Source organism: Haliotis cracherodii, unplaced genomic scaffold (genome assembly GCF_022045235.1).
Source record: "Haliotis cracherodii isolate W230 unplaced genomic scaffold, xgHalCrac1.p SCAF_6, whole genome shotgun sequence".
Taxonomy (NCBI): Eukaryota; Metazoa; Mollusca; class Gastropoda; order Lepetellida; family Haliotidae; genus Haliotis; species Haliotis cracherodii.
In genome coordinates, this window is record NW_027266319.1 from 51,751,610 (window position 1) to 51,776,011 (window position 24,402).

Genomic DNA, 24,402 nt, shown 5'->3' on the forward strand with positions numbered 1-24,402 from the left:
AAATGTATGTTAGAATTCAAATGTTACAAGAGCTTTCAAAATATTTATTCTTTTCAGAACGTTTTAATTACTATATTCTGCCCCTGAATTTCGAAAAACAAAGTTTAGGGCATTTACATATATTGTTGTGTTTGGCAGGATTTCACATGACGCGGGAATTTTATATAGACGCGATTTTCACCCAGGTACTTCGGGTCCCGAGTCATATTGGGCACCAGGTAGTCCCTGGTTCGCGATTCCCCATACTGGTACAATGTGTGAAGCCCATTTCTGGTGTCCCCGCCGTGATATTGCTGGGATATTGCCAAGGCTGCGCAAAACCGTAGATACTCATATAGACGCTGGGTATTTTTATCATTCTTGTGAGTCTTTCTACACACAAAAATCAATGGAACTGTAACAAAAACTGTTTATTTTTCATCATTACATGTTTCAATCATGTTATGATTTGGATTGTCACTTGCATTTCTAGAAACATTTTAGTTATTTTCCCCCTTTTCAATATATCTTGCATACAGATTAAATGTTGATCTCTAATTTCGCCCTTGGGAATGACAGAAATCTATGATTGTGGGTTTGAATCCCGGTTCGCCCCGATTATGTTTCTGGGTTTCTCAGCACCATACCCACATGTGAGTTTCGCCAAGGTGGTGAACATCTGAGACCTGCATCACTTCGGGCTTTCCTCTCACGTCAAGCTGATGATGCTGGAATGATGTTAAAAGCGACGTTAAACCCAACTCACTGAAGACTGGACATCGGCTGTAAAAACATCCAGCTGGAAAATGTTATCTTTGTCCATCTGTAGTTTCAAACAGCTACGAGAAAAAGCATACATAAAGTTTCAACATGACCAGTACAAACATGTAAACATGTATATAGATAGATCTTTACGTAAGTATTTGTATCTATATGTCGGTACAAACATGTAAAGATCCATGCAGTCAACTCTATACATTAGTATTTGTGTCTACTGGCAGAAGAATAAGGTGAGATACGATGTCAGCAATTTCAAAGTAATGTGTATACACAATGCACGCAACATTCTGAATGAATTGTTGATTTGAACTAAATAATCAATTAACTAATCAACTCGACCGTCAACCCCACAAACAATCAGTTGACCAGTCAACTAACCACATAAGAGATGAATCAACAAAACAAAAGCCACTTAATCTGTTTGAAAAACAACGAAGAAAGAGTTAACGACCAATCAACTAATTAAGCATATGATAACGATCAATCAGCAAATTAAGAAGTCGTTAATGAACAAATCAACTAATTTAGGAGTCAAATCATTAAACAAACAATTTAACCATGCAGTATAATACTGAACAATATTTTTTTTTAAATTTACCTTATGGCATTGTTACACATTGTGAAAACAAAATAACTTAGGGATCATGAATATTTATGTGTATGCTTAAATGTAATTGTATGTTCAGTGTTCACTAAAAAAACATCCCCCAAAATATTCATGATTCCTATCTTATTTTGTTTTCACAATATGTAACAATGCCATTAGGTAAATTTTGAAAAGTAAACGTGCTGATCGAGTAAAGCATAAACAGACTCACAATGACCATCGTGTATATTCGCACAAGGGTCATTAACGGGGGAATGAGCACGTGCTGTACCTGTAATTAAGCAATTAGCCCAAGTCACAGTTGAGGGTACAGGCACTCCCTGCCTAATATACAGGTAGGAAAAGGTAGAACTGGGCGAGGGGTATCCAGCTTACGTTGGGAATTAATAGCAGCTCGTGCATTACTCATTTTGTCTGCCATTTTAATAGGTTTTTTTCATGTTCGCTAATGTGATAAAGACGTAATGATTTATATAATTGTCTATTCGTGCATGGGGGCTTGTAACGCAAACCGCATCTATATCACTATCACTATGCAGTGTCATATGTAGTACTGTCTCTATAGAAGGGTCGTTTTATACAGTACTATATGGCACTGGTAGTGATGGTCGACTATGTATCGTGTTTTTTTATTTACAAGCCTCTGTTTGTTAGCGTTTTATTATTCGTCCTCTCCCTTTTCAGACACCCATTTGTAATTTAATGCACAGCATGTCATAAACTAGAGAATATATATACTATCGTTTAAACTATATTGGTCTGATAAAACATTCTTAACTTTTAGGTTTGTTTTCAAATTGAGCGCTAGAAATTGGCACTAGCCCTATAGTCCTTTCCAAACTGCCTAATAGTTAAGGTATCACGAGGACTAGTAGAAATATGCCCTTTTTTAGGGTTTTGCTATGTGCTATCATTATAAGGACTTGTGGACTAAAACTGTTAGTTTCTATCCCTGAAATTGATCTTTACAAGTGACATTTTCTTGTAGCGTTGTCACGTGTTTTTTAATTATTTTTTTAGATTTATTGATAGAGCTAACGCTTTCTATAGAGCTTTTTCATATTATTAAACCCTCAAACATATTTAATAATATTTGAGTCACGTTTACACGATAGTGAGTGAACTTATAACGTTGAACAAAAAATATTTTCGTAAATGTATTGAAATGTATAATTTCGCGTTCACACGTTTTACGTTTGAAATGAGGCTGAAGTCACAGATGGCAGGCTGGCAAAAGGCAATCTAACTTCCCGCCTTACCGGATGTCACGAAACATGGGCAGACTCACTCAATGAGCGCATGCGCAAAATTCGAAGCCAACAGGACGCCGTGTTGGGAGATGGATTCATATTTGTAATTCTTTGTATTTTATGTTCATTCTAAAGGGAAAATATGGCTTGAACCCAAGCACATTTCTAAATCAGTGATTGGAGGTGCAAATTCTTAACATTTGGACCTCTAACTCATCAATGACTTCACGATTTCAAATGTTTTCCAAGCAAACCTCGTGAGTATCTTTGTCTACAGTTGACTGTTTACTGAGTTCGCTTGTATACGCATTGTTGATTCCGGCGATCGTTTAAGATTAGTAAGGTTTGTTTTCTTAGTGCCAGGGTACTTGCATGTGGGTTTTTGTCTGAAGCTCATTATCATAATTTTGAATTGGAGAAATAAAAAGAAATAATCAGTTGGGAAGGAAGTTGGACGCCATGATGCATATTTTATTAGGTCGATCCACTTCCTGTTTAGCAATGGCCGGCTGTTTCACAGCGAAGCCAGCAGAACGCGCGGGTCACAAAGAGCTGGCGCTGATCTCGTGGATAAAGCATGTCAACCGATTTGCTAGTGGTATCAAGTTAAGAAGGCGATGTTGATTTCAAGCGTGTTTTAGCATGATTCCCTACCGAGTCAACAATTTAAATAACAAAACATGACTGTTGTCATGCATTTGATGTAGGCTAGTCGATCTATAGGCCTATTCGACGCTATTTTTCTAGTCTAAAGCATACATGTCGTGTTGATCACAAGTGATAGTTTAGATTAAGTGTACGTGCTGTTGTAATACCCCCATGTATGAAGTAAATGTATGGTCACTGAACATGTGCGTGAATTGGTCATTTTTTTTATTCGTTGAAAACATTGCCACTAGGCCTATCGATATTGACCCATTTTAAGACGTGTGAGGTACAATAAAGTCCATATTTTGATATTGTATTTTGTTTATATTGCAGTGTGTACCAAGCACTTTCGTGTCCACTAGCCCACCTATGTAATCTTATCAGCACATTTCAAGTGTTAATATGTCATGATTATATATGCAATTTAAATTGCTAAGCTTATTAGACCAAAAGAAAATTTCCTCAACTTGCAATGGAAGTTCAGTCTGTCTATATGAACACTTTCGGCACCATCCTTTCTGATGTTGGGAATTTGAATTATGTTGTGTTGAATTAATAACACTGAAACTAGTGACAGATTAAAATACATGCAAGTGAAAAAGCTTTGTCTAGCCCTTTGACTATTTTGTGTTGGACCTCATGCCTCTCCCCAACCCAACTCCACACCCACTTGAAACCTCAACACAATAAACAAAACAGAACAACAATAACAGGCCATGATATTGATCTAGTTGAAATACTGTTCAAAGGAGCACTAATAATATTCCCTCTCAGCATATGGGATCTTTCAGTGGATCTATGTAAGTAGTAGTCTATGCAGTCACCTTTATGCTCTGTTTATCAACTAATCAGTTTGTTTTGGTTTTTTTCAGCAAAGGTATTAGATAGGAACTCCAAGAAAACATGGAGCCAAAAGTAGACTTAAATTTTGACGTGAAAATATTCTGTCAAAATTTACGGGCCACTAAACCACCTTACAAGTGTCCTGTTGATAGTTGTGGAAAGGTGTACAAGAGCTTCTCGGGCATTCAGTTCCATCTGTACAACTATGATCATGACAATCCAGAGAATGTGCCATCACCAGCATCAGTCAAAAAGACAAAGAAGAAATTAGCAAAGTGGCACCATAGGCAAAATCGCCGTTCACCTACCCCACCTGAGTTTTTTAGATCTCCCACAAGAGAGACTTTGACTTACGCAGAGGCTCAAAGACTTGTAGAAATTGACCTTGAAGGAAGAATCCACAGAATAGATATTTATGAACCTTTAGAAATAATTTCACAAGACGAGATTGATAATCAACACAATACTGAAAAAGAGGAGAAGGCTGAAAAGTCGCCACTCAAAGGTGGGAAAAGTTCGGACAATAACAAGAAAAAAGAAAATGGGACTGTGATCTCAAATAATACTGTCAAACTTCCAGAAGCACAAGTTAAAGTATTAGATGATTATATCAAACCGTCTGGGCCTCCACAGCGAACATCTTCCTACTATCGTTACATGGAGAAATCATCGGATGAGTTGGACGAGGAAGTAGAGTATGACATGGATGAAGAGGTAAGGATCAAGATAGCAGCAACCACATTTTGTTAAATGCGCTGCTAAAATACACATAGATAATCTTCAATTCTAATACCCATGCTTAAATGTTGATACATTTGGAGCTTGCTGAGTATCATTGTCACAATTGATCCACATTGTTCCCGTTGGCTTTTGAATCTGCCAGTCCTGGTAGACTGGCAACTTTAACAATTACCAGTTCCCCCTTATTTTTTATCAGTCCCAACTTTAAACGAATAAAATGATGAATGAAAATTACCTGGTTTAAATTTCAACATGTTCAATTCGTCCCTGAAGTAACCTAGTTAGATCTACACGTCATTTACACAAAGTTTAGTCACAATTTTCCCTTTCGTTTTGAATATTCAAGACTAATTCGCTATATTTAACCTTCAAGCAAAGCCAAATGATATTTCCTTGCACTAAAAATAGACAAGGGGAAACCCTGATGATAACAGACAAGCTAACTTTGGTTTGAAAAATATACTTGTATGAATATCGGTGATGTTTTATTCAACAACAAATATTTATAAGGTACTTTATTTGCTGGTCCACAGGGACTGGCAGTCACATGAATTACCAGACCAAGCCTAATTTTACCGGTACAAAACTGGTAATTACTGGTAAAGGGGAACACTGAGATCCCTACTGAAGTTGACATTTTTTATCCACAGTGTTCCCACTGGCTTTTGAAACTGCCAGTCCTGGTGTTATCCATCAACTTCTAAGTAATGCCTATTAAAAAAAATTATTTTTGGTCTGTTTGAATGAATCTGGAGAGCAAATTTTGATTGAACAATTCACAACGTTTTATGGCAATGACTCATTAAATGACTACGGATGAATTCTCAAGATTCTTCACATATTTTGCTGGCACATGTAGCTCATTTACTAACACAACTAAGTGAACAGTAGAATACTGTATTATGCTGTTATTATTACAGTGTAGTGTCACATCAAACAGAGTTTTGATGTCAACATTTGTTCTAATATTTGATCATCAAATTTCATTTTGTTACCTTGTCTATTTGTTTGTTTTTCAGGATCATGCATGGCTCGAGATTCTGAATGATAAGAGAGATACAGATGGAATACAAACTGTTTCCCAAGAAGTGTTTGAAACGCTTATGGATAGATTTGAAAAAGAAGCTTACTTCCAAAGTCAAAGCTCAGGAAAAGATCCGAATCCCTCCATCGATGAAGATGCTGTGTGCTCAATATGTATGGATGGCGAATGCCAAAATAGCAATGTGATTCTGTTCTGTGACATGTGTAACTTGGCAGTTCATCAGGAGTGCTATGGTGTACCCTACATTCCAGAAGGACAGTGGTTGTGTCGGCGCTGCTTACAATCCCCATCGCGAGCGGTTGACTGCTGTCTGTGTCCCAACAAGGGAGGTGCTTTCAAGCAAACGGAGGATGGACGTTGGGCACATGTGGTTTGTGCTCTCTGGATCCCTGAAGTGGGGTTCGCCAACACAGTATTTCTTGAGCCCATTGACAGTATAGACCGGATTCCAGCTGCCCGAAAGAAATTGACTTGTTACATATGCAAGCAGAGGGGTTCGGGGGCCTGTATTCAGTGTCACAAGACCAATTGTTACACAGCATTTCATGTGACTTGTGCCCAACAGGCAGGACTCTTCATGAAAATAGAGCCTGTTCGTGAATGTGGACCAAATGGAACAACTAATGGAGTCAGAAAGACAGCGTACTGTGATGTGCACACGCCTGCAGACTCGGACTGTACGCCTCATTTAGCAGATGAAGACAAGTCAGTGTCTGCTAAAAAGGCAAAAGAAAAATCGAGAATCAAGATGAGAAAAGCTCGGAAAATTTTAGCGGAGAAGCGCAATGCTGTGCCAGTTGTATCAATACCTATTATTCCACAATCGAGGTAAGGATAAATATTTATTTGAAATATCTGTAAAAAGTACTTTTGTTAAACATGGAATTGTTGTTTTATTGGTTGTTTGAAAATCATAGATATGGAATTGATGACATTTCAAAATAGTGTAAAAAATCATTTAAAATATGTCAACATGGGCTAGCACAGCTATAGATAAATCACTTGAAGGCAGATGTCGGCATGAGCATCTGAATGTGTGAAGTTCCTATTATACCGGTATTAACATGGTTAAGACCCATGAAAATCAAGTTTAGGATAGATATATTGGTCTTCAGCAATCCATCCTTGTCATAAGGGGCAGCTAATGGGATCAGGTGGTAAGGCTTTCTGACATGGTTGATGCTTGTCATCGTATCCAAACTTTGTAGATCGATGCTCATGATGTCAATCACTGGATTGTGTGGTCCAAGCTCGATTATTTACATGCGGCTGTCATACAGCTGGAATATTGCTGAATGTTGCATTACACAACAGAAGTATGAATACACTGACAGTACTCGTTTGTGTTCAGAAGTAAGAGGTTTCCCCAAGACATCTAAGGTGGCACAATTCACATTGCTTCTCTGAGGCGTCACGGAAACCTTTGGCCATGTGTTCCAATCCCAGATTCACCCTGATTATTTTTCTAGGTTTGTCAGCACCAAACAGCACTGACTTGGCTTGATGCATGTCATCATATCCCAATTGCGTATATAGATGCTCATGATGTCAATCACTGGATTGTCTGATCCATGTGAGATATTTACAGACCACTGTCTCATAGCTGGAATATTGCCGAGTGTGGCATTAAACAACCAACCAACAAACAAAACAAATGTATCATATATTCAGCTTTCTTCGTCCCAGTAAAACATTTATCATCAGCTTTCAGATGGTATTCAATATTATGTGCCTTGTCTAATACAGTGAAACCCTATTAATCCAGAAACCCTGCTTTCTGGACAATTCTACATATAGGTGATACTACAATGTATACAAAATTCATTATCCTGTTACATTGCCAGGGACATCAAACCGAAGAAAGCATGATAAATTACACGTAACAGAGGGATTAGTGATGTAATAAAGTAACTAAAAGGCATTGAGTGTCAAAGATCGTTCTTGTGCGGACAAGTAAGGCTTAGTCAGACCCAAATTTAATTTTTTTTGTTTTATTAAGTTGCAATTTTCAATGATAGGATGCACTTGTGTATGTTTTTGTTTAGCTAAATTGAGCCCTGGAGAGTCGATGGTTCCTGTCATTACTCTAATATAAAGATCAAATATTTATAGTAACCCTAGATTCAAATACTGTAATAGGGTAACTGGTTAGCTACGACCAGTAGTCCATCAATGTGGCTTGTACCTTTTTCAAAATGTAGTTTTTACGTAAACCACTAATCCAAAGTTAAATGTGGACCAGTTGTATGAACAGCAGTGTCTACCCTAGTAGCCAGTCTCAAGGCTCTTTTTTAAGGTCGAACACTGTGCTTATCCCAGTTATGAAGTAATAATTAACAATATGTATTAATGAGAAATTACTAATAAACCAATGTTAGAATTGGCTTTATTTTGTCCAGGTTAACTCGGATTTCTAGTCTGGTGTCTCTTCAGAAGAAGGATCAATTTCTCAAGCGTCTGCTCAGCTACTGGACCCTGAAGAGACAATCCCGGTTTGGAGTGCCATTGCTCAGAAGATTACAGTCTAATCATATGACACGCAACAAGGAACATGTAAGTCAATTGTCAAATTGTTGTACAGCTCTGACTTATCAAACTGTTTATACTACATTGAAATAGAGTCCCAATTTTTACTGTAGATTTTCCCAGACCTGCCCCTTAATCTTATGATTTCAAGTCAAAGAGGGGACAATGAGCTTTGTTGACAATTTCAAATAAATGCTTCACTAATTTTGTCAGATATTGTTTTGAAATGAAATATGTATTTCAGTTTATTTGAAGTGACTAAGTACAGTTAAGATTTTTAAGGTCGCCTGTGAATTTATGGAAAATAATTTCTTTCTTTTTTTCAGCAATCCAAAAATGACAAGCAGAGCAATGCTCTTCGTGAGCAACTTAAATACTGGCAGAGATTGAGACAAGATCTGGAGAAAGCGAGATTACTAGTGGAACTCATTCGCAAGAGAGAAAAATTAAAAAGAGAACAGGTAAGTTTGTGAGATATGATTTGCTTTGTGGTTGCATTTCAACTTTACATCTTTTTCTTGAAAACAGAAAGTCAAAAGTCTGATAAGGAGATAAAAAAAGAGGTTCAGTCGACCAAATGTTATAATTAATCAACCTCGTAGTCTACTAGCCCAAATTTGGCTCTTAGCATCATTTTTAGTAGATTTCCATGTTTTATTCAACAATTTACGAGAGGAAACATAAGTGGCAGAAGTCTGTAGACTGTTGAATTGGCTTGGATACATAGCTGTGTTTGGAAAATAAGAATCACAGTCAAGGGTTGAACCACATCACTATCTCTTGTCCTAAGAGGCAACTAATTTAGATTGGGTGGTCATCCCAATAGTGATAGTATGCCATCGGATCCAGCTGGAGTGTCGTTGCTCATGTCAACTGCTGTTTTATCTAGCCCTGGCTCGATATAGCTGCAATATTGCTGTCCAGGGCAACAAAACTCTTACAACTTATAAATGCATGCATTGTAGTTTTCATGGTCTAGACTCGTTTATTTCAATGCCACAGTGCTATAGCTGGAAAATTGCTGATTACGGCATATTCCTTCGCTCAAATATTTTCCCTTTCAACATCTGCATGGTCTTAGCCTAAGTAAAATTCTGTTTGGTCTAGTAAGCTCAGCAAATCGTAGTCTACATAATGACCCTAACATCTACTGGAACTGTTGCTATGAGTATGAGCCAACTTTGGGAAAGTAGACTCATAAGGTTTTGGTGCAGACTGCAGTTGTTCATACTCTCTATGAGTCAAATAGAACATTGTGAAAAAGTCTGTTGCATTGTTCAAGTTCTGTCAGATTTTATACTGCTTGCAAATTTGACAAACCTCCGATCACTTGACAGCTTGTGAAAATCAGATGTAATTACTGAGAACATGTTGGTACACAAAGAATGATTCCAGTGATTACTGCCATGTGTGTGAGGTTGATTATGGGCAATTTGTTCTGTTATTGTCTAATAAACAATATGTGTATTTGTGTGCCATTGCAATTAGTGCACTGTATGCTCCTTTGCTGTACCCAACTGAGGCGGTACCGAAGTTGGAATACTGCCAGACTTGATTTGTGTGCTACATTGATGATTGGTAACAATCACTTCTCAAGTGAACTCAGTAATCTTTGTTGTTACAAGTGAAGCCTCTTCCAGTGAAAGAGTTTCAAGCCTGGTTTTAATTACAGTAATTAGCATGTGCCCTTGACTTGACCGATGAGGGAACTGATGCAAATAGCATCTCATGGAGAGTTTAGGCCAATGGACTCGGATATTACTGACCATTGCCAGCTAGTTGTATTTCTGTCTGACTTTGTACAACTATTTTACTGTCACTAGCAGATGCCAGGAGGTGTATAGCATAAACTTGTCAATTCCATCCTCACAAATTTTCCACTTGTTGTCAAGCCGAGATCGGGATTCCTGGGCAGAATAGGTCCCAGAACTCCATGATTTTCTAATTAACCAATTTAATTGAGGGTAGGAAGGTAGGTTTGAATTAATCCTTATTTTAACATTATACAAAATATGATCATCTACAGAGTTGCCATCCATCTCATGATGAAAACAATATTCCACAAGGAAATGCCAGTTGTCCTGAATTTTACTGGTCTTGACAAGCAGAGGAATGTTAATTTAGAACCAAGAGATTGTTACAATGTCTGACTGGTTGAGCATGCCATGACAGTGTGGAATATGCTTATGTATCAACTGCTGGTTTGGCTCAGTAATATACAGGTTGCTGTGATATGGCTGGAATATTGCTTACTATGACACATTCAGTAGCTCACTCATGTTATTCCATGCCCTAAATTTGGAAGAACGGCTGCAACCAATATTAATGTATGTATGGGTCTGGTATTTGCAATGATGAGTGGAACAGTTTTAGTGTATGTTAATTGCTCTGATCATTCATTCTGTTCAAGTTGTCTTTGTGTGTGTAATCTCTGAAAGCAGAAAGTATGCTGACCAATCAAATGTTTATCTTAGGGTGTCTGGTTTTCGAATGGCTAATGCATACATGCACATGGTTTTCAGTTTTCAGAGATGCTTGCGATATATTTTAAGGGGAACCATCACACACAAAATAAATTGCAGTAACTCGTATCCTTTAAGAATATTGAAATGAATATTGATCAGATCCGTAGAGAAGCTGTTCACGTACTGAAGACCTGGGTTTGTTTACCTAATTCTCCCATTGCCATCAGATATTTCAATGTTAGAAATTAAGGGACCCCCGAGGTCCATAAAGTGTTATAGTGTGGTATCTGAATCTTGAGACCTGCTTAATCTTAACTTTTTACCAGGGGTCCTGCTGAATTTCGCACACTGTACAAACCAATGTAATGTTGCTATAATATTCAAGAAAAAATCCCACATTGATTAGAAATATGTGTACATCTTCATCAACATTTCTTTGTATGTAACATAAAGGTAAAATGAAACATTGATTAACAATTAAGTGAGTTGGAGTAACAGGATATAATATCCGGCTATGTCATCTTCACAGTTTGTAGTGCTAATTAGATTACATAGACTTGGTGTGAGCCAGAGTGTACATTATGTCTGTAGATTACTGGCTTTGATACTGTCTGTCTGTGGATCAACTTACCTTGGTTATCAGTGAGTAGTCAGTATCAGTGTTACCATTGTATTGCAATAATGAGTTTACAAGTGGAGAACTAAATTGGAATTTTCTGATAAGGTACATGGTTATTTCATACCACTTGAAATAGCTGAAAGATAGCAATCTTCTCTAGTGTTCGCTTTGGTAGTTTGGGGAATATGAAAACATACTTCCCCATAAAGTGGAGTAGTCCTAGGGGTGGAATTTTACTCTAGCCTCCTAGTTCAAGAAAGTGTGTCTTGTGTTACATGTATTCCCTGTGCGAGTAACCTTGGGCACAGGCCTAAATCTTGGGTCTAATAAATCTTCTTTGTAAGCTTGAAGCCAATAAAAGTCCATTTTCATAACATTAAAATCTACTGTAAGTTACATGTTTGAGCTGGTAGGATCAATGTATTTATAATTAAAACACAGACTATGTTAGTAGAATTAAGGGTCATGAGGTGGCTGTTATATGGTGTAACTTCAGTGCTTGTCACTTGAAATAGAATGTAAAATATAAGGATTACAAAATAATGAAGCTGCTGCATGTTTCCTAACACTCCATAAAGTGAAAACCAGCCATTCCAGCTATATGGAATATGAATTACAGTAATGACAAAAGTTGTCTTTTCAAGAAATATCCATTTTGCTACAGATAAACATTTAGTTTTGATCACATGGTTACAATCAGGGTAAGGATTTACAGTCAGATGACTGATCAGTTTATTTTAGCAGCGGGTACATCTTGTAATATTTGTTTTCTCTGGAAAGGCTTGTTTTCATTTTTATGAATATAAGGAAATGTGCAGCTATCTTTGTTAATTATAGTCGCACTGTTTTGTGATTCTATTGCATTTGGCGAGGACTGTTTATCATGTGACTGAGTTAGTAGACTAGCCAGCTTGATGTTTCATGCCTGGTTTTAGTAGGAGTTGGATGGTAGTAGTTTGTGTAAGACATTTCAGTGGAACCTTGCAATAATATTTGAATCAGCTGATCTCCAAGCCTTCCTTGTGACAAAGGATCCATTGACTTTCATGCTTAACTTGACTGCCTTGGTCTGAGTGTCTGGCCGAAGAGCTGAAGGTTGGGGGTTTGATACCCGACCCCCTCATACCAAAAGACGTTAAAAAATGGTACTTTTTGTTACCCTGCCTGGCACTCAGCATTAAGAAACTAAAACAAGGACTGGTCGGCCCGGAGTCAGTATGCTGAGTGTGAGTGGGGTATTCATGTTAGACTGTGGCATGGTATCTCAGTGGGCTAGCAGTATAAAATCGACATTAGTCCGGACTAGTACAAGCACAGACACACATGAAAGCATGGCTGACACTATACTGCATATTGAATCTGACAGTTCTAATGACGTACTAGGCCACACTAATGAACCTCTTTTTGTAGACACATGTGATGGACAGTTAGTGCAATGATGTGTGTTGACGAAAGGGTTTTGTTTCAGATTCGATTCCATCAGCTTGCCACAGAGTATCAGCTTCAGCCATTTGTGCTGCTCCTCCGACAAACTCTGGAGCAGTTGGAAGAAAGGGACACTACCAGTATCTTTGCAGAACCTGTGTCTCTCAAAGAGGTAGGTTTCAAACAGTCTGTTTAGCATGTATAATATAGGCACTTTTCTAGATTGGTTGAGTTTCTGAAGGATGTCCTGCAAAAGTTGTTAAGAATTCCTTGTTTGTGGTTTATGAAGTCTTTAAAAAAACATTGCGTCCTTGATGTTTGTCCTTATGTTTATTGCATTTAAAGGGACCTAAATGTGGTACTTTTAACAAAATGGTTATTACAAAGACCCATTGACCCATGCTTAATTTCAAACACTGATTAAGCATTTGTTTTAAAAAAAAACATATTTCTTTAATTTTTCATGATTTTGTGTAAATGTTTTATTCACTAAATATTTTTTTCCCCTAAAGATCATATGGAATTGGCCAATGTGGGGCAAAGAAACACAAATGATTCCATCCCTGTGCTAAAAACAGGGTTCTATGTAATTGATGCAAATGACTCCATAAAGATAGGCAACCTGTTGTTTGCTTGATGAATTAAATACATTCTGATTACTTGAAGCAGGTGATACTTTTTATCCATGTCTATGTATGTATGAAATTAAAACAGTACTTTTCGCAACAGGTTCCAGATTATTTGGAGTACATTGACAAGCCAATGGATTTTCAAACAATGCGTAAGAAAGTCGACGGACACTTCTACACAAGTGTGGATGAGTTTGAGAGTGATTTTGAGCTGATTGTGCACAACTGTCTGACGTACAATGCCAAAGACACCATGTTCTACAAAGCGGCAGTGAAGCTGAGAGATCAGGTAGGTGTACTAGCATTTTCTTCATAGTTGTGTAGATAAGAAATGCCAAACTGCCCACCAGGCGCAGTGCACATTGCACACAATAGCATGCTCACCGGGAAAACATTTGCACACCTGCCAAACTTTAAAAAATTATATTTCTTGTTTTTTGATTTGTAGGTGTACTTACTACAGGTTAATGATGAAAAGTCACATGACTGAGAAGTCATTAACTCATTTGGCAACCCAGTTCCACTTGACGTTGGATGGAGCACATTGTGTTATTGAGTGTTTGATCAGTAGGATTTTCCTGTAAGAATAATATAGAGGTATTATGTATACTACTCAAAAGAAGTTAAGGACCACAAGTTCTTTTATATTACTATAGTTCATTCGTCTTGCTGTGACTGAATAACTATAGTAATATGAAGGCTTAAGGTTTTCTTAGACTGCTTTTGACAAGTATATATTCATGGTGAGATAGGATTTTCAGTGGATGGGTAGGGTACACACTGACAGGGGCTGACTCATTGTGGCATGAAGTGTCTATAAGAGGGATGCAACATCCACCACCCCTGCCTCTGGATCCAGTGTTCTTGTGAATTAATGAGATGAAAAGGATGGGTTCAGGGGACATGACATGATTTGTACTGCAATATTTATGTTGTATGATGTAAACAATATTCACTGCGATTAACAATAGTGTTATATATTTTGTTAAGAATATAGTTAAAAATGGTTTGGGGTTCAATGTTATTTGTGCAGTTGATTGTGTAGTATTTGAAATCAAATATGAGAGCCAAATAACAGTTTTTGAGCTTTGATTGATGTCATAAGCATTCTTGTGATCAAGTACGATGATGGTGATGGAGTCCGAGTGTGACAGGCTAGGGAGTACACTGATTGATTGACACTTGCTGGGAGCAGCACCATGTGGTCACATCACAATGGCCTGTCCTTAGTTCAGGCTTATGTGTAGGCACAGCCTGCTAGCCTTAATTACCTCAGACCTTGTGATGCATGGTCACCACCAAAGGTCACTGAGTAGATGTGAGATTTCAGAATTACATGCTTTGAGGAGATACGCTTAGATATATATTAGGGCTGTGACATGTCACAAAGTCATGATATGATTATTATGTATTATGAAAGTAAGGTCATCATACATATCATTATTTATCATAATACCATGAATACAGAAAGATTGACATTTATAAGCTAAAGATGAAAGTTTGATTCCAACAAAAATATTTTTCAATTTTGGTAGTAGTGTTTTTAAACAGCCTTTTGAGGTTGATGCATTGAATTATCACAGTTGAGAATAGTTTACTCCTAAACCTTCATCGATGGGGAATTTGTGATTTGGACCCATATTACATAGACATTTGGCATTTAAGACTTAATAATAATGTCACTTAATAATAAGATTTGCCATTTCCCCCTAACTTTGATCGACATTCCATTCTTGGTTTCTGTAGTCTCATGTAACTATTGAGCTATTGGGTAGCCTTGTGGTTAAAACATAATCAGGGTTAGTTTCTGTCTTTGGTAAATATTTGAAGCCCATGCAAGATGTCACCTGCTATGATATGACTGGAAAATAGCTGAAAGTGGCGTCAACCCTACTCATTCACTCTTTACATTGAGAGAGAAAGTTTTTGTGCAGGAATTAGTTACTGCAAGCGGCCCCATTAAGGATACAATCCAAACTCTATGCAACATAATCCCAAAAGTTTACTGGTCCAAATAGTTATAACGTATGAGGGCACCGCTTAATATCCTGAATTGTACTAGCCCTTGGATACCATTAACATTAGACGAACTGACTCAGGCTTGTGGGCGAGAGCCAGTTTGCATCTCTGTATAGTATGGTAAGAGGATACACAGCTTATTTGTTTCAGAGCAGATTAACCACTGATAAAGTTTAAAGGTACAGACATGTTACATGGCACTTAAGCCACTGGTTTAAGGTCATGTTTTGTTGGAATATTTTAGAATTTAGAAAGCTATAGGCATCATCTGTTGGTATTAAAAAATGGGTAGGCCTTGAATTATTAGTTTGAGCACAAGGGCACAAGAATAAGTGACAGTCTACGACTTTGCCACTAATCCGAAGCCCAAGTCTTGTAAAATTCTGTTTGGTCTTTTACACCCAGCTGACACTAAATTCTACTGAAACTGAAATGTTTGGGGGAGTAGACTCCAACGTGTTTGGCACAGACTGCAGGGATTTAGTTTGTTGGTGGTTCCTAGGAATGTTCCTAGAAAAACATATAAACCACAATTAGTCAATTTTGACATCCAAGACAATTGAATCACGCCCATATACACTTTCACCCTTACATGCTGTTGTAAGCAGGTATTCCTTATCAATATCATTCTGGTCTATCAGTTTAGAAAATGGTTTATGCTGCACACATGCCCACATGCAAATTCTTTGCGATCTTTCATTGCATGTTTTTCGCTTGAATGACGTAGACAGAGTATGTAATGAAATATGACAGTTAGAAAGTAACAATGATTATTATTGTTCATGTTCATTATGGATCTTAGAAGGAGACGTCAGTGAATACGCTGTCGAGACGAAAAGAAGTGACACTTCAGCTGTGCGATAAGTTTGCAATGCAAGAAAATGGTATTTTCTTTGTATGGCATTACATCAGAGGAATGGCAAGTAACTCTTGTATGCTCGGTAAAGAGGGGAGGCCTATTATAGAGACTGATGTTCCACATGGCCTTGTTTTAATTGAGAGTAGTATTCCAAATGGAACATTTGTTTATCGTAACATATCAGTTAATTAAGAAAAAAGGCCAGATATGATCTGTTTACAGATTTGCAGACCTTTTCCAGCTTTGTAAAAAGGGTGAATGCGATTTGAGAAGATTTGAAACAGCACAGGTGGCTCTATTTGTCTGACTTCAAATGCTGCACGTGCATTTTTCATCCCTAGGAGCAGTGTAAATATTTACCCTTGTTATGTCATTAAAGTCAGGCAGCTGCCCTTGTGTCATGGCGGAGGGGATTGACTGTATGATGAGCTCTGTGAACTTGTGTGATGTGCCAAATTTGACAAGTTAGAGATGGCTTGTGTAGGACACTGGGAGTAATAGGTCAAACACTGCAGCCTCCAAGATTTTAATTTGGAAAAAGCATTTTAAAATTTATTTTATGTTTTGGTATCTTTTTGTTTGGAACCCTTGGGTTTGTGAAACACTTACACAGCATCATATTGAAAATTAGAAATTGTGTCAGAATCAGGACTTATATTCTAACATAATGTGGTACATATTATAGGGCTTACACTGAAAGTGCATGGAACTACGAAGTCCTTGTTATAACCCAGGGATTTACCGGATGGGAAATCCTGCATCCTATTCGCATAAAAACAGAAAACGGATGCATACTGTTTACAGAGTGCATCCACTGAGATGCAGAAAATGTGTATACTTGTTCAGGAATGAATGCTGCTATTTCATAATTTGGTTATACAGTGTACTTAAAATTAATTTCCGTACATAATCCTGTTAACCATAATACAATACAGGGTCGAATGGTTCACGATGTCCTAGTGCTTGTACTTGTAGATTAGTTTCCGTTGGGCAAAGCTGTATCTATTTATAAATAGCTGCCTCTGAGCATAAGCAATATTATGTGTTTCATGCTTAATTGCGAATAATGTGGCAACGATGTCCGAATCTGTCGTATAGCATGTTATAGGAATCATCACTGTAGTGGCTATCACGTTTGATCCAGTGACCCAACAGTCTACATGCTTGACCCATGGTCAGACAGTTCCTCACTCCAAGGTGAAGAACACTGGTCTCTCTCACGTGATCCACTGATCATATATTTCCTGTCTGCTCTTATGCAAGCAGTGGGAGATCAGAGAGAAAATGTGGGCCACATTATCTGCAGCCCATGTCAGGTTGGATCACTGACACATGGAGTCAGGATGTGGCTAATGCTAGCTGCTTCTGCTGGATGAGGAGGTGATCTGTACTGACAACCGCTGACATATCAGGGTGAAACATTGGACACAGCACTGGTCACTGATTGGCCATAGAGGACTGGTCACTGCTTAGCCACAGATGTTCGGTCATCCTACATGGTCTGAAAACAGGACTAGTTGTCATGCAGGAATCAACTTCCTTGTGTCCTGACTGACCAAATCTTCCCATTCATCCTTGTTCAATGGAATAGTGTGTCAGTGTATTATTAGCAGTGTTCAGAATAAGAATGAATGAATTTCTAGGATCTTTGTTATGTTGTAATGTCTCTGAATAGGTGCTCTTTGATTCCAATACCTTGGTATCATATATAATGGACCCCAGCGTCCTCTTTTCTTCCTTTGTTAATTAGAACATTGTCATAGGCTTAGCAATTTTGGGATGTCCTGGAGTTATGACAAGGACAGGGACTTCTCTTTCCTAAGTTTCGAAAACAAAATATGCTTAAGAAATAAAGTTTTTAGTTTGGCATCTTAGAAAAGTAATAAAGTTGGTGTACAACTGGTGTATATGTGGTTATGAAACTCTTTAAGGATTGCTCATACCTGTGTCCGGAGATGGCCACAATTCCTTGGGCACCAATGCATGCCTCGGATAATTTGTGGTAAGTGTGGCTGGGACATGGTAGTTTGGATACTAGTATGTTTGTGGAGAAACCTAGCGGCATGAGAGATGGTTAGCATCATCTTGCCATATTACTTCCCATGTAATAATATTAAAATATTCCTTGTATTCAAAGAAACAATTTGACCCATAACTGATGTGGATCCATGTCCCTTCTTGCTTGACAGTAAAAGAAAAATTTCTAACTAATGTATGTACATGTTACTTGAAACACAAAGATATATTATAGGAACATATGCCATCATCCAAGATGGTATCCAACAGTGCCATTTTTTTACCTCTTTGGCATCCGAAGTATTAAGACTTTGATTGGATATATATACAAGGTTCAAAGCATTGCTCCATGTCTGATACAAATTAAAAATTTGCTAGTGCATCGTCTCTATATACATAGACACCTTCTTGCTACTTCCTTTTGTGTATTCAGTATTCAAAACTAAGGTTCCTGGGTTCCTTGAGGTTTGCATCTATAGTATTTATATCTTGGGACCAAAAATGTTAACCTTTTTACATTAAGGTAATGACAAGGACCCTTTTACTTTCTATCTTTATTTCAAAGACTGGTCATGCTGGCTTTGGTAATTATCAGTTATACTTTATGAGTCTGATATGATCAAACGTTTGGTGTGTTTCTTTTACCTTGAGTCAGAAACCACAGTTCGTAAATTTTTCTGTTCAGCTAGTAAATTAAGCTACAAATAGCCCATTTGTTAAGGTAAAATCGATGTGAATTTTCCTCAGGCCAATGGCTATTCACATTTAAAGAGCATGTTACTGGATCATGATTACATGCATCACTGTTGAGTTTTTACTTCCAACTTCAATCAAGGCAAATGAGCCATCTCTTCAATTGAATTCATTACTTCAAACAGTCGCCATGGTTACTGCACTAACCAAATCCTTTTATCACTTACGATTGTGTTTTGTTTACTGTGTAATCATGTCTTAAAAATATGAAAAAAAATGTGTTGACTGATGGTATTACAAGGAGCAGTATGTGACAGGAAGAGTTCGTCAATATTCCAGTTCATTCATGTAGGGCTGAGGTTTTTTTGTAAAATTGCCATGTTTGGATAATGACTGAAGTTTGTCCATTATGAAATTGTTCGTCAAACATTTCTGGACTAGATCAACTTCCCCGAGTAAAACCAAGACACCGTGTCTGGGATCGGGATTATTCTCATTGCGTACAAGGCATCTGTGGGTACAAAAAATGTTGCCCCTCAGTCTAATGCATGAGATTATATTCATGAGGTGGGGAGGCAGCGACCCTGTTCATCTAGTGACCTGAGCACAATGCAGTTCACTTTGTCTACTCGGTCACTGTGAAGGGGCATTAATGAGACCTTATTGTATCCATGCAACATAAAACACACCAAATTCCTTGGAGAAATAAGTTTTAGGAGCTCTTTTTAAGTAGATTCTTGAATATCAGAAGAAAACTGTTGTTCTACCCTTTGTTAAAGGCTTTTCTCAATACATTAGGTTTGAGCTGTGGGATCCTGGGGCAGAAAATGTCTCAAGTTCAATGATCTAAGAGGTGCCTAAATGGGTACCAGGTTACCAGTGTTTGAAATTGAGCATGAAAGTCAACAGGTTCTTGTCTTAACCCAGGGTTTTATCTAGAATTCCTAACTAAGTGGTGTTGGCCAGCAATTTGGGATAGTCGTTCTTATTCCCCACTATAAGTGGGGTTGGGGATATAGGAACGGAGTTCGTCTGTCCTTCCGTCTTTCTGTCCATCCATCTGCTTCTCAAAGGGGACAAAATATTCTAAAAACTGAATTGGTGCCGTAAATTATTTCTTTACAGAGTTACGGTCCTTTGATCCATGTTATTTTACTTGATGCATAGTGTGTGCAATGGGGACAAGTTTTCTCAGAAACTACTTCAGGAAGAAACCCGTGAAGATTCCGGGGTAGAATAGGTCTTCAGCAACGCATGCTTGTCGTAAAAGGCGACTAACAGGTCTGGTCCAGACTCGATTAATTACAGATTGCTGTCATATAGCTGGAATATTGCTGAGTGCGGCATTAAACAACAAACAAACTAACTAACTTAAGGAAGCTCATCTCAAAGAAATGTATCAAGACTGAGTTACTTTTTTGTATCAATTTCACATTCAATCCTTTTGTCTGACACATAAAGCGGCCCAAGTGCCTATCTCTTGGCTTTATGAGACTCTTTTTTTTATAGCTTATGTTCACTACTATATGAACCAAAAAAATTCTAATGTCCCCATGGCGGGAGATATTGATAGCGCTGTTTTGTTGTTTTGTTACAACTTTTGTTTCACTGATGCAGTGATGTTATATAATTGCTTATGCTCAGAAGCCTATTAGGGGCGGTTGGGTAGCCTATTGGTTAAAGCGTTCATTCGTCATGCCGAAGAACTGGGTTTGATTTCCGACACGGGTACATTGTGTGAAGCCCATTTCTGGTGTCCCCCGCCGTGATATTGCTGGAATATTGCTAAAAGCGGCATAAAACCATACTCACTCACTCACTCACTCACTCACTCAGAAGCCTATTAGATGGGATTTCAGTTTTAAATTGAAGAAAAGCAAGCATAGACACCCTGAGTCTTGGATTATTTCCTTGAATCAGTGTTTCTTCTAGTTATCAGCAAAGTAGGATCATTCCGACCCATCAATTGACTGAAAAGGGAGGGATCATTTTATACTTACTAGTAAAGTATGCATAAGAAAAAAGTTGTCAAAGTGTAATTTAAAAAAAAATAATACTCCCTCTCATGTATTAATGTATGTGGTGGAATATATGGAGTCTTTGTCTTGCGTCACATGAAATGAATAGCCTTGTTAGAGGCAGCCCAAGAGAGCATTGCCTGTCATTGAACCTTTTGGGTCATTGCTGGTATGCCATAGCTTGTTTGAGTGTGTATTAGATATGAGATAGCATTGGGTAAATCTACATGTGACAGATGAGCTGATGTATGTGTTGTACAGTGACAGTTCTCCACTGATTGTTAGCAGGCATAATTAGAGGGAACACACAGGCAAGGTTTACTGTGCTTCAGTGCAGCTACAATAATCATAGGCTGTGTGCAAGTAATGTGGGTTGACATGGAGTGTCGCTAGTGTTGGCTACCTGTCATTATTGAACACCTGAGGAGGGAGACCACCTGGTGTTGTGACATGCCCAGCCTCTCATACCCCCTGACCTCGCCTGTGCTCTAGTCCTCATCTTCAGGATAAGGATAGCAAGTCCTATTAGCATACATACATAAAATTGTTTCAAATTTACGTGTAACAAGATCAAATTGCGTATTGTTTTGCAAGGTTAATTGATTTTGGAGAGATTTACGGAATCTTTTTTTTTTTTTTTTTTTTTATGAATTATTAGTGATGCGTATTTGCCTGATATTTGTATTGCAATAATGATTCATGTATTGCTATATGTGTATTTTCATCTGTAGTTTGTTTTGAAACTGAATTTAAAAATACAGCTCTCTCCCCCCCCCCCCCCCCCCCCCCCCATTTTTGACAATTTTGTAATCATCTGCTATGTTAGGTGTTGCTAAGGTAGCAATGCATGTGTAATAGTCAAATTATATACAGGAAGTTGGTCGTGTATAATTTCGCTTCTTCGATCACAGGAAACAGTTTCTTTCTTCTAAATATCATAATTTAAATTTGACTTGTCACTAGTTATCCTTTGCTAACAAGATGAAAATATGCATGATGTGAAATTTTGACTAGTCAGATGGTCCATCTGCTTTACGTTTCAGCTCGCCCTTTGTAATTTTAACTGGCCATGGACCATCGGGTCAGCAGTTAAATTGACCCCTGCATAAGCATTTGTGGTCAATGATTGCCGTGTGTGTTCTGTTGTGTTGGATTACTTAGGTATTTCAGTTTCACGGGAATGTGATTGTTTGGGAAGTTGTTTGATTTCTGTATCACTTGCCTTGCAGAGTGATTAGATGTGTTTATTGCTATACATCACTGACTGCTTGTTTATACAAGGGAAATCTGTTTGCAGGGAGGAAGCATAATTCGTTCAACACGACGCATGGCAGAAAGAATAGGTTTTGACATGGAGACTGGTATGCACATCCAGGAGGTCCCAAGCAAACATGATAGAGAACCTGTCATCCTTGAAGACAGTAAGCATCTTTTAAAAGTTTAACTGGGAAACATATACATAATACATGTGGGTTTTAAGAATCCTGTAAAGTCTGTCGTAATCCCATGCGAGTCTGATAAGTTGAAAAAAATTATAACTTAATGCTTCATCTCCAACATCCAGAATGGCTAACGAGGGCCTATGTGCACGTATGATTGTCTACTCATGAGAGTAATGATACTAAGATGGCATCCCCATACAAACACTTTTGGCCTTTTCTTCACTGTTTTGACAAATTAAGTATAGATTATGACTTTTCTTGCAAATACTGATGGTGATACCCGTGAAGATCTGGGTTAGAATGGTCTTTAGCAACCCATGCTTGTTGTAGGAGGCCACCAACTTGGTTAACGCATGTCGTATACCAGTGGCATAGATTTTATGCTCATGATGTCAATCACTGGATTGTTTGATCCAGACTTGATATTTCCAACCACTGTCATGTATAGCTGGAATATTGCTGAGTGCAGCGTTTAACAACAGACAGAGAGATAAACTGATGGCGATTCATGTACTTGTGGTATTCCAGAGGACTGGGACATACTGGTGTTCAAGAATGCAGCATCTTTTTCTATGCTATCATATTTGGATGTTTATTTCTGTGATCATTTCTTTGATAATGAGTAGGGATCTACCAGAAAACTTTATGTTGATACTTCCTAAAATGTGTAGCAAGTGACTAGAGACATGGTATCAGGTGTTAAATATTATTGTCGTCCACAGTCGACAGATTCATGCAGATGGACATCCGAGAGGGAATGCCCCTGGAGGAACAACTCAGGATCCTCCTGGACAAGATGGACGTTGCTAATACAATGCCCAGAGGAGGTAGGATTTGTTGTCTCTGGTCACAAATAAGTTTGGGAGTTCTGGGCAAGGATATTGGTCCCCAACAACCTATGGAGGTCGTAAGAGGTCACGTGATAGATCAGGTGGTCAGGTTCAGTGATTTGGCATCAGATCCGATAGCATGTAGCATTGATAATTATATCAGTACTGAATTGTCTGGTCCAGATTCAATTATTTACAGGTAGCTGTAATGTAGCTTGAATATTGCTGACTGCAGAAGTAGGCAGCAAACAGATAAACCAAATTCATCAAGATTGAGATCTTCATCCCTTCCCACCTCACAATTTATTTAGCCATGATGGCTATTTTTCACCACTTGACCATTCCTGTACACTTCAAGTTGCCCTGATGCAGTCAATTTAAAAAACATGAAACTTATTAAATGTTCCTTCCCTGATATTTAAAAAAATAATATTTATACTATTTAATTAAAATTGTCTTGTTTGATTGTGGCTGGGGGACAGTCAATACATTTGATGTTGTCTTTCTGTTACTGAAATATGATCATTAGACCTTAGAGCATTAATCAGGAAGAATTAGGAATATACACAAGTTTCATTAAATGTTGCTAGTAAGGAAGCTTTTTCAAGCTACAGTCACTGGAGTGTTTGGTGTGTTCAGAAGTCCTTTACGAATACTGTCATGATTATTGTAATCTTGTGAACTCATGTGGCAAATGCTAATTCTTTCCAGGTCGAAGGTCTAAATTTGCCAAAAGAATTAAGAAGGAAATATTCAAAGTGCGGAGAAAGTTGGCATTACAAAAAGGACAAAGTGCAATGGATACTGCTGATGAAACAGGTAATCAATTCATTCCATATGAACAAGAAAACTATGCTAAACAATCACTTCTGTCTCAAGTTAAATTAATTCATGTATAAATGGAAGTCTTTCTTTGTGATAACCTTGTAAACAGCTTTTATCATGTAATAAAACCCTTTCCCTAACAC

At 37.9% G+C, this 24,402-nt stretch overlaps 1 protein-coding gene across 4 annotated transcripts in view; it reads left to right on the plus strand.

The window, feature by feature from the left end:
• Window positions 1-2,673: 2,673 nt before the first annotated feature.
• Window positions 2,674-24,402, plus strand: part of LOC139446820 (peregrin-like) — a 34,088-nt gene continuing 12,359 nt past the window's right edge. For all 4 annotated transcript variants that reach the window (XM_071228155.1, XM_071228156.1, XM_071228157.1 and 1 more), the window contains exons 1-10: window positions 2,674-2,873; window positions 4,137-4,821; window positions 5,868-6,721; window positions 8,293-8,446; window positions 8,746-8,880; window positions 12,972-13,100; window positions 13,658-13,846; window positions 22,460-22,583; window positions 23,327-23,431; window positions 24,146-24,253. In XM_071228155.1, coding sequence (XP_071084256.1) covers window positions 4,168-4,821; window positions 5,868-6,721; window positions 8,293-8,446; window positions 8,746-8,880; window positions 12,972-13,100; window positions 13,658-13,846; window positions 22,460-22,583; window positions 23,327-23,431; window positions 24,146-24,253 — 2,452 coding nt within the window. In that variant the 5' untranslated portion in view covers window positions 2,674-2,873; window positions 4,137-4,167. The remainder of the gene's footprint in view (window positions 2,874-4,136; window positions 4,822-5,867; window positions 6,722-8,292; window positions 8,447-8,745; window positions 8,881-12,971; window positions 13,101-13,657; window positions 13,847-22,459; window positions 22,584-23,326; window positions 23,432-24,145; window positions 24,254-24,402) is intronic.